Below are 15,585 nucleotides of genomic sequence, written 5' to 3' on the forward strand. Positions count from 1 at the left end.
TACAAGTGTAAGAAGTTATTACTTTGGTCACATTACATAATGATGTTATGTTTGAAAATATAAATAAATGGAAATTAAAACAAAGTGTGAAGACTTGATTACTATTTTTGCAAATCACTACAGTGAAACAAATATGTGCCTGAATGAAGTGTTGATCTTCTGGATATAGTCGTGGGGACGACTGCAGGCGAGTCATCTCTACTTCACAAAGAGGCATTTTGGTCAATTCTATATTATAGCCAACCCGGTCCGGCCCCCCATCACAGTCAGGAACAATAATGTGGCCCCCAGAGAAAAAAGTCTGAGGACCCCTGCTTTAACGTGTTAAAAGTCGACGTCACAACATAGAACATAGAGCAACACGTTTTCTTCAGTCAAACATCCAAGTATTTTACGGAATGGGAAAATCTACCCTGCAAAGTCATTTCAATGAAACCTACTGAAACAAAGACAACATTCTGCATTTTTGAGTCTTGTTTAACGTAAATCTATTCAAGGCTTAGTATAAATGTGTTCGTTTGGGCACTTTGGCTTTAATGTGGCACGAAGTCTTACAAATGTTTCGCGAGGGTCTTAAAAAGTCTTTAAAAAGTACTACATTTGACTTTAGGATTCCTATATACCAACATCAACAACAATAAACCCGCTTACTCCGCACTGAACAAAGCTCACTGGTGTATGTAAAAGTAATTGATTAATCCGGCCCTAAACATATCTTAATGCGACATGAATGGGGCTCTAAACGTTCGGTCATTAACTGATTTCGTCGGGAGTTGACCTTTCCGCGCCCGCGGCCTGGTTTCTCGGGGGTCAGCGCCATAACCTACATCCTGTCAGCTACCATTACGGCCCAACAACGGTGACACGGCCCGGCGCTACGTCCAGGGGAAAGCAGCAAAAAGCGACGCTGTGTTTTAGCTCATAGCCCGTCCTTTGTTTGTCCTCATCTTCTCTCTTCCACATTTTTTTTTTTTTTCTTTTCCTCTCCCCCTTTCTTCTTCTCCTCTGTCCATCTGTTCCGTTCGTATCTCGGTGTCAGGGACGTCCCTCTTTCAGCGTGCCGTAATTACGCTCGGCAGAATTTTTTTTTTGGCAACCTCGCGCGAGACCGCATCCAAAGTATTGTTTTTGTGGACTTTTCAAAGCCTCTTTCATATGCGAGAGGACAGATGCACGGTTTTAGCTAAGGACTCCCCCGCCGCACTCGTCATGACATAATCGCCTCATTATCATTTATCCGTCATTTACTACAATTTTCGAGTCATTTCATCACGTTTTTCTCTTTGATTTACGGGGCCTAATGTGTCCAGAGCTGACGTGGAGGGTTTATAATCGCCACTGGCCAAAATTCGGATTCACTTTTTCCTTACTTTTGGTGGGAAAATAGTTTACTGTCCCTAGTTTCTTACTATCCCACTGGCAGTGAAGTAATAAAGATAGAATTGCTCTTCACAGTATTAAAGTGATAGTCTGTGAGATTGGAAAAATGAGAGAGAGACAATAGAATTCCTTCTGATTGGACCTGAAAGCCTCTCCTAGTTTGCAAAATGAGGAGAGAGACAGAATTTTTCAAAAGCTCCCCTCCACTCCTGATTGGCCGGTTCACAGGGACACTCGTCTCATTGGTCAAAGGGATGGCACCAGGGATTCTGATTAGTGTCTGAGATCAGCAAGAAAAATACAATATTAGTATTACTTACAAATTGCAGGCATAGGCGTTCACTATTATATAGATACAGACGGCATCTCGTCATGGAAGGGGGCGTGGCTTCGCCGAGGGGGAAAATAGAATCTTTAGAGAAATACAATTTTTCACTCTTTTTTGCCATTTTCTGGTGGAATATGAACTTATTTATCACACACAAATAAAGTCAATTGTAAATCGGGCCCATATGGATATTTTCTCACAGCAGATTGTTCAGTAGAAGTGAAAAAACGGCAGTTGTAGCAAGCGCTAGCTAACCGTTAGCATTAGCCCGATGCTAACATGTAGCATCAAGTTAGCATTCTCCGTTATTCATGTATTTATGGGCTGTTGAACCACTTTGCTCCTCCCCATGTCTTTGTATCATTATTTAGTAGAAACTAGATTCATATTTCAGCATTTGTTAAAGTAGTTTTTTGAATAATGTGAGAAAATGTACATTTTTTCAAAATTGTTTTCCCCCTTAACTGTTTTCAAAAATGACCATATATGGGCGATTCCAGAGATGCCGTCTGTATCTATGAGATGTATTACATTATAAAAAACGTTTTATTTTACAGAATGTCACTTTAATGTGATAATGGCAATTGAACTTGGAATAACTCGAGATACATCATTTTGCAGCCCTTTTCCCATAAAATACTAGCTATGTTTCTGGATAATGTAACATAGCTGTAGCGTCCATTTTCTTGATCGAACCTTGTAGTGTGTCCTTTCTTACTGAAGACATTGTACCTTCTTTGCTAAAACGTGTCTACATTTGAGCAGAGCTGTCAGAATCGCCCTGCATTTCTAAACCGCCCGTCCCTATAACCAAGTTATCCGCGGCAATAGCGATTTTCCACCTCCAGGGGTAAACTCTCAGCTAATCAAGTTAAAGGCTCAGGGTGTTGTTTTTCCGAATGCCACCGCGCACCATGACCCATCTCTTGTTTTAAACACGGGGTGATTTTCCACTCGCCTTGATTCGACAAACAGGGCGAAATGAAGTTAAGGAGGCAGTCGCGGGGGGAGGGGGGGGGGGGGGCGGGCTAGTTTTACAGGTGGCTTTCACACTTGGAGCCGGGACACTTGTGCATTTGTCGGTGTTGACACGTGATTCTGCCCCGTGTGTGTGTTTGGGGAGGTGTGCACTTTTGCCACTCAAGCTGTCATTTTGGTCCCGAGCCGTGCTTTGTCACAGCCCACTGACTGATTTCTATTTTTTTTTTTTTTCTTTTTTGGCCGGGTGGGCCGCTTCATTTTCAACCCCCTACCTTCAGAGCTGCAGTTTGCATTTGTAGTTTTAGTAAGGCTGCGTAGTTCAGCAATCACAATCAGCAGCGCTCATATGGTTTTTCAAAGTCCAATACAGGCAATAACATTTTGGGAACATATAGTTTGGATTGTGAACTAACGCAACATCTGAACGCAATTTTGTTTTACTTACTTTGGTAGCACTTTATTTATACACTATACACTACCCTTGATACATTGTACCTAACTAAATTTAGTACAATTTAATGGGTTTTGTAACAATGTGTAATAAGTTGTACCTTTGGGTTAGATACACAATGGAATAATATGTATTTGTAGTTTGTAGGTACATAATGTAATAGGACATAATTCTAACTCTAACCCTAAGGGTCTCGTGTCTTAAAACATTATGTACTTTAGAAGGAATTAATACAAGTTATTCCATTGTGTCTGTACTACATAGGTACAAGTTATTACAGATTGTTACAGAGCACATTACATTGTACTAAATTTAGTTTAGTACAATGTATCAAGGTAGTGTAAAATGAAGTGATACCCTTACTTACTTACTTACTTACTTAGTTACTTAGTTACTTACTTACTTACTTACTTACTTACTTACTTACTTAGTTACTTACTTAAACATGTTCACAAATTCAACCTTTTCTAACTGTCTGTTTTTATATTGTGGTGCTGCAATACGTTGTTTCGTAGTTAGCAATGTTTGGAGTTAGCATGACAAGTTAGCTTTGCCTTTGTTAGCAATTTTAAAATGTGGTGGCTTCACATGTAAAATAATCATTTTAGAGGCAACATATTTAACCTTTTCTCAATAAAATAGCCAACCTATTCATGGCTTTCAATCACATTACTGTAGCAACAGTCCTAATTTTTCATGACATAACACCACCCAGCAACATATAATAAAATAGACAATTCGGCCATGATATCAGCTATAACAGTTGTACAGGAGAACTGTTTTTATGCTGTCTCCTGTTATGGGTAGTTTTAGTTTTGAGGACTTTGCACCTCTCATCTCACCCATGGCAAGTCGATCTTTATCTCACCCTGCCGCTAAACAGTCCAGTAGTTGCCAACGAAGCCTCAAAATCAAAACGACCCGGTACAGATGACGACTTGAGAGCAGTTTCCTAATAACCTTAATCTCAAAACAAAACCATGCGTTCCCCCATTCTTCAAACTGTCGAGCACTCCTCCAACGCAGCTTTGTCTTTCGACGGCCAAGGTCAAACATTTAGCTTCATTAGCGGTGAGTCTTATCTGTTGGCCTTTCCGCGGTTAAATCCATTCGGAGGGGCTCTTCTATGCAAACGTCGAGCACCCCCCCCCCCCCCCCCCTTTTCCACCCCTCCCTCCTGCACCACGGATTAGCCGGTTAACGCTGTCCCGCTATTGCGGAACCTCACAGGGCCCTAGTCATTCAGTCCGCCCCGCTTCGAGCCCATTCAACAATCGCATTCTGTTGAAATCCAAGTCAGGCTTTCGCCGGACTGCGAGCCCTTTGCCAGCGCCAGAGAAAGAGAGCGCGAGAGAGAGAGATTGTACGGTGGCATTTAAAGGCGAAGAGGAATGTTTGAAGGGAGTGGGAGTTGTTGTTTTTTTGTGAAGATTTAACGGTTTTTGCAAATAACTCATTTTGGATGCCTGCTGCTGGTCCCACTGCCATCCCGTTTGCTGATTATAGGGAACACTTTTCAGTAAAGGCGCTCCTGTGACTTAGAAACTCACAACCTTTAACGCGACCCCCCCCGACGTTCCGCCAAGACAGACCGAGCCCTTCCAAAAAACGCTCACCGCTGTGCCAAATAAACCATTTTTTTACAGGCTGGTTGTGGAAAGTCTTGTTTGTCCAAAAAAAAAAAAAAAAGAGCACACAATGCATGGGGTAGATCTGGAAGCTCAAGCCTTTAAGGAGCTTTGTCTGTAATGTGCTTGGAGAGAGAGAGAGAGAAAAAAAAAAAAAAAAAGAAAGAGAAAAGAAAAGCCAGCCAGGAGTGACGGGACGGAGGGGAGGGTAAGCGACTTGTTAACATGCTTTTGGCGTAGGCTGGCACCGGGATCAAAATCCGTAGTTGGGCAGGAGTGCTGATGCAAAGATTACTCGAGGTCTTTTCCATGTCGGGAAGTACCTACAAGTACTGCGACAACAACGCGATATGCTGCGCAAATCCGATCGCAACGGCCCAACATGTCGCTAAATTCATCCCTTTCGGACAATGACGCGAGCGCAGCGGGAGAAGCTAAGGTGGAAGAAGGTGGCATGGCGGTCCCGGAGCCAAAGGGGGAAGAAGAAGAAGAAGAAGGAGGAGGAGGAGGGGCCGGGCTAGGAAAAGGGGGGGGGGGAGCAGGAGTGGCGCCGAATGCGGGCCACTGGGGCGTTGGAGAGGGGCCAAGCCGCTAAGCCCTGGCAGCTCGTTATCCTCTGTGTTACTGACCTGATAGACCACAAGCCCCCCTCCCTCCCTCAGTCTCTCTCTCTCTATCCCACTGTACAATGGCGGGCCGCTGGTGGTTCCAGGCGGCCAGGGGGGGGCAGCACAGTGGCACAGAGCGGCTAATGAGCTCCAGCGTGCACACTTGATTGAGCTTTGGCCAAATGTCTATTTTTGTCGCGTGGGGGATTTTGGGGAGGAGTATCGCGGGATGTCGGGACAGTGTCATTAAACTGGAATGATCAGGTCCAAACGATTGTGGGTTTTGTCCTTTTTTGGTCGTGTGAATTTGAAAGACAGAGGCCACTACGGAACTCATGGTTTTAGCGGTGATGATGCGCCGGATTGTTCGTGAAATGTCATAAGTGATCAGTCATAAGAGTGATATTGTGACTAAGAGAATTGCTGTGAAGGTACTCATAAATACATCTAACACTGCAGCATCACGTACTTAAAAGGAGACATATGGGAAATCCCGTCGTCCAACATCCAAGACCCTTTGTCTGGTGCTTTGGGAGTGAGGCAAGACGTTTGACACTTGAAGCTATCAAGCGCAGATGACTTACGAAGCTTTGTCTACAATATAATCGAAACTGACTTCACTTCTTCTTCTGCAAGAGCGCTCGGACTTATATTTCTTGGATTTTGTTGCTCAAATACATCTGCATTTCCCATTCTGACCCGCCTCGCCCTCGGAAGTGTATTCATCACTGCACCGCTCATCTGTTAGCCTGCCGTTGGTGGCAAACAAAACGTTGGCTCGCGTCTCGTTTTTGACCATTCGCAATTCCATCCATGTTATCTGTTGTCGGAGTTCTAAACACACACAAAAAAAAATCCCATTTCGGCTTCGTCTGTCCCCGCGTGGCGCTCACTGCGGGCCACCTCGGAGGGACGGCCCGGCGGCACAGAGCGGCTAATGAGCTCCGGCGCGGTCACTTGATTGAGCCTTGGCCCGTGGCCCGCTCCCGAGACGACGGACAGAGACGCAATTTATCAAATCAAAGGCCTTGTTATTCCGGTCACTGTTGAAGTCTATTACGACTGATGTCCACGAGACGCCGGCCACAACAAATATAGCTCTTATGCACTCCGTCGTTTGTTCTACAGCCGGAGCAAGTGTTTTTTTTTTTAAATCAAATCGAAAGGTTGGGCTTTGTTCCTAGGCTAGAGCTGGCATGGCTTGTGTTAGCTACAGTAGAGAGGGCGCAAACAAGGAAAAGCTTTGATACATTACAGTGGTCAAATAGTTCTGTATATGATCACAAATATATCACAAATTTCGCTCATATTGCGCTACCCAACATTTTTGCTAATTTAAAAATTGCATGTTTCCCTAATACCAGTATAGACAAGCACAAAAATTCTAAAAATTACCTCTCAACTTGTAATATCACACATGGCCACTAGATGTCGATTACAATAACAGCGCTAAAAGTATATTCCCTCAAGGCAGTGTCGAGTCTACATCTGCGCGTTAATAAAAAGCTCAGTCCCATTTATTAAACATCTGCTTACAGCCCTTGTGTCGTATCACAAAAGGCGACGCTTCGCTCCTCCTTTCCAGATTCCTAGCCCCGACATCTGCCAGAAAATAAAAAAGAAAGCGTCCCTTGGAATGGAGCATTCGGAGCGCTCAGACCTCATAACGCCTTTTTTATTCGAGCGATCCATCACTTTGAATTTGACTTTCTCCGTTGGAATCTTGCCATTTTCCAAAAGTCGTGTTTACACTCCTGCCACAGTCCCCGCTTACCTCAGAAGACTCTTTTTTTTTTTTTCTTTTCAAATCCTCAAGCGGAGTTTTAATAACTGGTCGATCCGTCTCGGGAGTGTTGTTAAGCGTTAGCGCGCCCGCGATCCGCTAGGTCTTGCCTCGCGGCGTGCCAACGTGGCTGCCGCCTCCCGGGCCGTCTCACTCTTTAGGCCCATCAGCGCGGTTGGAGGTATCAAGGTAGCGATAACTCAAGCTTAATTGACTTTGGGGACTGGAACGTTCCGTAACGGAGGTTGAATTGTAGAGTTTGTATGAATGCGAGATGAGTCATTTCCTTCCTCAGCATAAAAAAAAAAAAAAAAAGGGGAGGAAGGAAGTTGATGCAGGGATGCAAATATGAAGCTCGATGTCAATGCAGACGTCGCAGTTTCGCAACGGAATTACCCGAGCAGTGTTCACCGTACTGTTGAATAACCTTGAGGGAAGTTGTCGAGCGCTGGGATTCAGACGGCACCGCCAGAGTCAGTCCTTAGGTCTCAATTGATTGTCTTTTTTGAGATTTGTACCACGTTGCAATCCTGTTCTCTCATTAAAAAACATGCTTCCTTTCATAGGTATATATTGCTGCTCATTCCCGTCACTAAAATCTAACATTCCCCTTTGATTCCTTCCAGCTACATCCAACGGCACCATGGAGGGCATCGACAACCAGGAGGGAGGTGTCTGCAAGACCAGGTCCATGAAGATACTCATGAAAGTGGGGCAAAGTGAGTACCACGTTTCTTTGAATACGATGGAAGCGCCCGCGGCCCCGAAGCACGGGCGTTTTCAACACCTCGACAAAGCTCGTAGGGGGGGGGGGGAATGTCCTAATAAGGTCATGGGGGTGGGGGTTGGGACGGGGGTTTGCTGGGGCAGCGCCGCGAATACAGCTCCATCGTCTCCATGACACCTGGGGCTCCGAGGGGCCAAGGAGTAATGTAGCGGAAGCCCTGTAGCGCGCTGGCAAATACACATCGGAGGGGCCCACACGCACACACACCGAGCATCTGCTGTGCATGCTCCCTCAGCCGAAAAGATCGTGCTCAGTGAAAACGCGCTTCGAATGCCCGGGACCTATCGGGGATTGGAGAAAGTGAGGCTAAAATTTCCGAATTGAGAGAAGAGTGAAATACTATCGGCTAATACAAAGATGACATCCATTTTTGGAACTTCTTTTTTTTAGGCCCGTAGGCTTTGTTTGAGCGTCCAAAATAACAATGACAATAAACCTTTTCAAGAAGGGTGTCCCGAGGTGTTTGAGAGAAGTTTGAGAACTCTTGCAATAGACCACAATGTCACTACTGTCCTTCCAATTCCCATCCCAACAAATCGTTCAGTTCTATGGAAGCTATTCAGTGTTACTGCTATTAATTACAGCTTTTACGCTACAGAGGAAATTCCCTGAGAAATGTTAATGGCTCATTTTACTAAATGATGTTCAAGGTCAAGGAACTAATAGCAAAAAGGGGAAAACCCCCCTGAGTGCGACACCGAAAACTGCCACTTTCTAGACTGAACAAAACACAAGCAATTTAGCGAGAAAAGACTTGTGCGTAAGCTTCCTGCCTTATTGTAAATCCCCGTGTTTAGCGAAGTAGCTGAAACAATAAACAATTGTGAGACAGCCTGTAAAGTTCAGCTGCAAACTCGAGGCAGTATAAACAAAACCAGGCGTAAAACAATGAATACACGCAGCAACAGTGAAACGCTGTGGTTTCACGCCGACTCGGGCTCTCGAGGGAAGTTTGCCGAGGCTGGAATTGTTATTTGTTGCAACATTTCTCAGGGTTTGAAGGAAAACTTGGGAGTAGTTTTTTAAAGGAGTGGTTTTCGTGCTGTTCTTTGTCTTGTCTAAAGTCACGTTTGGCACAGCACAGCATTTTTCTCAATAAATCCTCCTTTAATAATATTGTGAAACGGATCGAATGGCCAGCAGACGGAGTGTCGTCCTTTTCCGATATTCCCAATAGAGAAAGATGACTTTTAACTTCCTTGATACTTTATTGTCTGATACAATAGCATTAAAACATAAAAAAACAGGATAGAAATGATCTTTCTGTGATGTACTTTGGTCTAGTGTATATAAATAAACTTTGATTGATTTGATGGGATAGTTTGAATCTTGAAATTAGTATGCATTCTTGTAGTGCACGATTGGTTCAACAGTGTCAGACAGTTTGCTGAAAGTCTTTGATCAATCTTCAAACTCCTCCAAGCTCAACAACCCCGTCTAGGAAAGCGTACAAGGCATAAAAACAGTATGCATGATCAAGACGAGCAACTTTTTTACGAAGGAACAACTTGAGAAACACGTTGGAAACCGTCAAACTTTCCTCTACGGAGACTCACCAACTCAACCATGTCTTTTCTCTCGTTTCCTCGCAGGTCCCTCAGACCCCATCTCGCCCAAAGACAACCCCACCAGAATACCGTCGTACCCGCCCAGGCACCCGGACGGCAAGAATCCCTATAAAACCAACGACGTGCTGGAGAAGCCAGGTGAGCTCACCCCGCTGCTATTTACAACCCGCCCCCTTCACCCTCGCGAAAGAAAACCCTGAGAAAGCGCTAATTGAAAGCAGAGTTTTATTGGAGGCTGTTTGAGATCCGCGAAAGCTGTTGTTAAACTACTCGAGAAGTTCGTCTGCCTGTGTGGTTTCGAGGCAGTGAGAAGAAGAGGTTTGCGACTGTCCATAAAGCTACTAGGACTGAACAGCATTTGAAAAGAAATGGAGATATTCGAGAACTGATATGACGATGATTTGCTAATTCGTAACCAAAACAATGAACTGATTCGTCCCACATTTTTTAAAGTTCCCATGTGTGTGGAGTAACTGATTGAAGAAGACCTTGTTGAATTTTGCGATGTATTGTGGCTTCTTGAGATATCGATGTTGCGTCCCCTAACAATCATTTGGGGATATATTGCGCAAAACAACATGTCTCCATTGGTTTATCATTGCGCTAACTAGGTTTTCAATGCAATACGTCGACGTAGAAGGTAGGGGATGGGGGGGAAAAAACGGTCAGCGATTCATCAAGGAGGTAAATTGAAAGTTGCCCATAAAACTGATAGGCATCTCAAGGACTCGGGCCGTGTCTGGCGCGAATCCAACCACCGGCGCAGCGCTCTAAGTGACATTTTCAGGAAAATGATCCGATCGCTGTCTGCCATCTTTTTTTTTAACGAGCCGCTCTGAGGACAGAAAGCTGCTTGTTCTGTACGTACCCCCCCCCTTACCCTCGCCACACCGCACAGACTCACAATCTGCACCCGTGATATATATCTGGGCCTTATCTCGGCTATCAGATTGCAGAGTTTCAAAATCTTGCGCCGAGGAGAGAAGTGAGTGAGTGGGTCGGGCAATTTCCGCGAACTGAAAAGCTAAAACGTGGGGTCTTAGCACAAAAACACACTGCCCTACATAGTCTGGCGAAGGGTTCCCGCGCATATGGAAAAGTCAAAAGGCCAGTATTAAGCAGAGGTGTCTTGCCCAAGTGTCTTGTCCAAGGACGTAATGGGAATATGTGTGTTCAGGCAAAATTTGAACTGGCGATGCTATAGAGATCGGGTTTGTGTCGTCAAAATGGCTACAATTTCTGGAAGTCCTAGCAAGTTCCGTGATATTAAACCAATGGAGATTTCATTATGTTTAATACTAGTGTTGTCGTTCACATAAAATCGTTTGGACACCACAATGTGCTCTTCCCTCCTCCCCCATATTGTTTTAGCTCATGGGGAATGCTTGTTTTCTCTCCCTAAAATGGCCGGATTCTGAGGCAACGGGGAAAATGGACAACATTCGGTCACGGCGAACCTCTTGATCGCTCCTGTCCAAAAGCAATCCCCAGTCCGACGCTTTCATTTTTTGGCCCGCAGAGCGCGCATATGGGGCGTCCCGAGTCTGAGGCAGCCTAATCCCCTTGTAAAACAACCACTGAGTTCTCGCTTCGGGCGCCGTGCCATCTCCCTTCCAACTTCAGCACATGTAATCCGGGCAGCACGAACCTTCCATCATCTTCGTATCTTCCGTGTCAAACGCTTCATTCTCCACCTTTTGACTCCAAATTCAGCTTCTAGTTAAGATTAAATACATCAACAGTGTAGGATTGCAGTATTCTAGTTATTTATTTCAATTTTCTCATTACATCTGAGCTCTAAGTCTAATCATCGAAGTTCTGTTTTTCCACCCGTTCAAAGCCTCATTGGACTCGGAGCCATTTTGTCCGTCGTCCTTGTCAAGGTTACTGTCTGCGCCGCCTGCATCTGAATAGCTGCCGATCGAACCTGACCTTTTATAGAGGATCTCTGAATAGGGAGGTCTCACTCCGCCGCTCCTCTCACAGTTCAATGTGCCTTTGCTTTTACTGCCGGCCAACGAGAAAGGCGGCGCTGAAAAAAAAAAAAAAAGGGTGCCTCTTCGCGGCTCATTCATAGACCACATCAGAACGCCTGGTCACATCTCATTCCGTCAATGCTTGTGAATAGTCGTGTGCCTTTTCCTTTTTTTTACGCAAATCAATAGACTCTCCTAACCATAAACAGACACGGCGTGCGAAACCGACTTCTTTTTGGAGATTTTAATTCTGCTACGTTGCTCTCTTGCCAAAAACATACTTGGAGTAGCTCATTTCATTGACGCACTTTTGAGTAATCCTTACCCTTTGCTCTTTTGAAGCCCATAAACCATCACCGGACCCACAATTGTTCTTCTTTCAAACGGCATTGCTGATTTGTTAGCATGCTGTTAGCTAAACATGGTGGTTTCTACCTCGTAATTCCTCCTCCTGCCAGTGGAGGGTGCTCCAAACAACATAAGAGCAATCTTGACTCATTAAGGGGGCCATTTATCAATACAGGTGCTAGCAAGAAAATTGCATTTGTTTCTTGTTGACGTTGTAGGGCCCTAAACGAGAGATGCAGGCGACAGTGGTGCAGATAGTAGAGAGTCTTGTGACCGGAGGGTTTTTTGACCATATTGTCATTTTTCTTCACATTCTCAAACTTCAAAACATGTTAATGGAAAGACTGTTGGATTGAAGTCTCCCTCACGGTGCAAGGTTGAACCAAAATGCTAACCCTTCCCCCCTTCTCTCCGCAGACTTGGCGCCGCAGGAGAGCGAAGCCGACTCGGGCAGCAAGTCGTCCAGCACCATGGGCTCGGAGGTGGCCATCGTGGTGAGCATCGCGTCGGGCAGCGTCATCTTCCTCATCATCATCATCATGCTGGTGCTGCTGCTGCTCAAGTACCGGCGGCGGCACCGGAAGCACTCGCCGCAGCACGCCGCCACGCTCTCCCTCAGCACCCTGGCCACGCCCAAGCGCAGCGTCACGGGCGGCAACAACAACGGCTCGGAGCCCAGCGACATCATCATACCGCTCAGGACTGCCGATAGCGTCTTCTGCCCGCACTACGAGAAGGTCAGCGGCGACTACGGGCATCCGGTCTACATCGTGCAGGAGATGCCGCCGCAGAGCCCAGCGAACATCTACTACAAGGTCTGAAGCGAGGACTTGGAAAAATTTGGGGGGACGAAAAAAGCTTCAGACGACTCCTCCACCTCCTCCTCTCCTCCTCCCGATGTTTCATTCTTTTCGTCAAAATTCTGTTTCGGAGAGATATTAAATAGGCGGCTGCTAGCGCTGCCGATGCTGCTCTCTCTAGGGCTTCTGGGAATCGCAGGACAGCAATCGACGTTCCCAAAACAAAGCGCCTGTTTTGTTTATGCGCACTGCAGCTGCCTATTTGTGTGTGTGCGCGGGGGGCCTTATCGGGAAGTCTAAAGATGGACACACGGAACGGAGTAATGGATTTTTTAATGGAATGTTTGCCCCGGTTTTTGTGGAAGAGACTACTGTGTTTGGAAAGGGACTGAAATTCTGATCGAGGAGGAGGTTCGCTTAAAAAAGGAGGATGGAACGCCCCGCCCCCCTTTGTCGAAAAGCCCGCTAGCCAGAGACTTGGTGGATTTTCCTCGCAAAAAACAGAGAGAGGAGCGAGAAATCGAGAGATACTCGCGCGCTAATCCTCTCGCGGGGCAGGCGGGGGGGGGGGGACTTTCCTGACTGACTCACCCAATCACTTTGCCACCCAGTTTGATCACCTTTGAAACTTCATAGACGAAAGCCAATCACCGAGTTCACCGTTTCTCCTCCATTCCCACGTCTGTTCCCAAAAAAAAACGTTACTTGAAAGTTTATGGACTTTAAGAACCCTTCTATTTTGTACTTTTAGCATCAAGATTTTACTAATTTTTTTGTCGTTTCTGTTCTCCCCCATGTTCCTTGGTAGTCGAACTCAAAAAGGTTGTTTTTTTGCTCTCCTTTTTTATGTCATATCATTATCAGAACCTACAAGCGACCCCCGCAGTTGGCCAGGAAGAACGGGACAAGGAAGTCAAAGTTTTAGCATGTCAGGTTTAGCCCAGGTAGCTTTCGAGGAAGAGTTTGGGGGGGTTGTAACTAAACATAGAGCAGCACTTTGAACCCCCATCTTTTTTTTTTTTTTTTTGGTACCTCCACTCTCTTCGCTACGGGAGGCCGACTGGGTCAAAATTCTCTCGTGGGGGCGGTGTTCCGGGGCAAAAACAAACAAAAAACGAAACTCATGTCGCCTTACTGCCTAGGAGTAACGAAGCATGTAAAGAAACACTGTATTATGTAACAGCTCCACAATGTAACTAATGTTTACTCTATTGTGTAAAAAGACACCCAGATTTGGAAATGATCTGCGGAAAATTTTTGTAATAAGTTGTATTTTGACGTTTTTTCCACATTTTTTAAATAAATTATTGCTATTTTAAGTCAATGCTCCAAACCACGCTCTCGACTCGCACTTTTTATTACCTCCTTGATGCTCATTTTGGTACAGGGTTAGACTGCTTCGAGAATGCTGAGCTCTCTGTGGTCGGATAATCAAACACTAGTATAACGTTTTAGTGTGCGCCATTAAGCTGGTAGCCAAAGCCTGTTAAACAAAAGGAGGACAATGGAAAATGTTTTGTTTTGTAAAATTTGGCAAATTTGAACTAGGAATATGCTGAACTAATGCAAATACTAGGCTGAAAAGCGCAGGAATGTAATGAATGGTAGTAAAATATTAAGAGCTTCAATGAAATAAAATTCAAACTGCAGTTGTCCAAGATGTGCAGGTTACATCAACATTTGGGTGTTTTTTATTCCAGATTGGAGTTTTCATGCTATACGTTCCATGATACAGTGTGGGCACATGAAGCGTTGCTAGGGCACTCAGTCCGGTGATGAAGAACCAGCCCTAGGTGTTGGCGGGGCGCCCTAGGTACTGTACCCTATAAAGGATAAGGGCTCCCGGGGGCCCCCTGTCACTGGTGTCCTCTTGCTCTTAAGTAAAATAAGCACAGGGACATGCCGCCACCCACAATCTTCACAGTTTCTCCATTTGTGATGTTACTTTTTTGTTTGTTTGTAACAGTTGTACATTTTAAAACATTACAAAGATGAAAAAAAAAAAAACATACAAAAAAAAACATGCAGAATCTATTTATGATAGACACATAGAGCACAGGCAGCGTGGAGGAAGAAGTAAGGATATATTATAAAGTGCACATTATGCAAACAGACGATTTGATCTCTTCACCACTGAGCCCCGTGGAGTAGTTGGGAACTTGTTCTTGCGGCAGTGTAGCTCCCACTCAGTGTAGCATCTCCCAAAGGATTCCCCATCATGCCCCCCTCTTCTCATCCTCACTCATATGTGCATGCCGTTTTTGGCTTGGGTTCCCCCGCACCGTGCCTCGAGCAAGTTATCACCATCTCATAGAACTCATTCTTCACAAAGAGCATCACCGAAAAGCCAAGCCTTGTATGATCTGAGGTTTGTGCCTCTGAGAGGTTACAAAATCTGCAAATATGCAATTCTTATTTATTTTTGTAATCAATTCTAAGAAGAAAAAAAAACACCTATGGAAAGTGTTCTTAACCACTGAAAGATGTAACAACTACACACCGCTAGCAAAGAACGCCACAGTCTGTTGTTGTTTAGTTTCTATTCTTTCCTGCTTTTCTATTCTGTACTTCTGTTGGGATGACGTGCCGTAGTTTCAACTGTGAAAACGTGAACAGGTTTTTGAAAAGGTGAAAAAAACTCATAGGAAATGAAATGGCTGTTTAGTTGCTGCGGCAGAATATGACAATCTTATTAGTTTCTTTGAATCTGGCGTCCTTTTCTTAGCGCCACTCAGCTAACGCTCTCCTTATGCTAACAGTTCCGCGATTCAACCCACTGACTGTATGCAAAAATGGACATAATGGTAAAGTTATACAGCTGGAGCCTATATTTTAGTTTTGACTGGGCAGTAGTTGCGCTGTCAGAAATTGAAATAGAAAAATAATACTGTTTGTGGCGTTATTGGAAGTGCCATGGCAATGCTTGCTAGAAAGGCTAGCAGGTTCT

General features: G+C 44.9%; 1 protein-coding gene across 1 annotated transcript in view; it reads left to right on the forward strand.

Moving 5' to 3' along the window:
- efnb2a (ephrin-B2a) overlaps positions 1-13,742 on the forward strand; it is a 39,475-nt gene extending 25,733 nt beyond the window's left edge. The window contains exons 3-5 of the mRNA XM_079562969.1: positions 7,786-7,878; positions 9,539-9,652; positions 12,256-13,742. Of these exons, the coding sequence (XP_079419095.1) occupies positions 7,786-7,878; positions 9,539-9,652; positions 12,256-12,659 (611 nt within the window). The 3' untranslated portion in view covers positions 12,660-13,742. The remainder of the gene's footprint in view (positions 1-7,785; positions 7,879-9,538; positions 9,653-12,255) is intronic.
- The last annotated feature ends 1,843 nt before the right edge of the window (positions 13,743-15,585 follow it).

The sequence above is a fragment of the Gobius niger genome (assembly GCF_951799975.1).
Source record: "Gobius niger genome assembly, chromosome: 9".
NCBI classification, from domain to species: domain Eukaryota; kingdom Metazoa; phylum Chordata; class Actinopteri; order Gobiiformes; family Gobiidae; genus Gobius; species Gobius niger.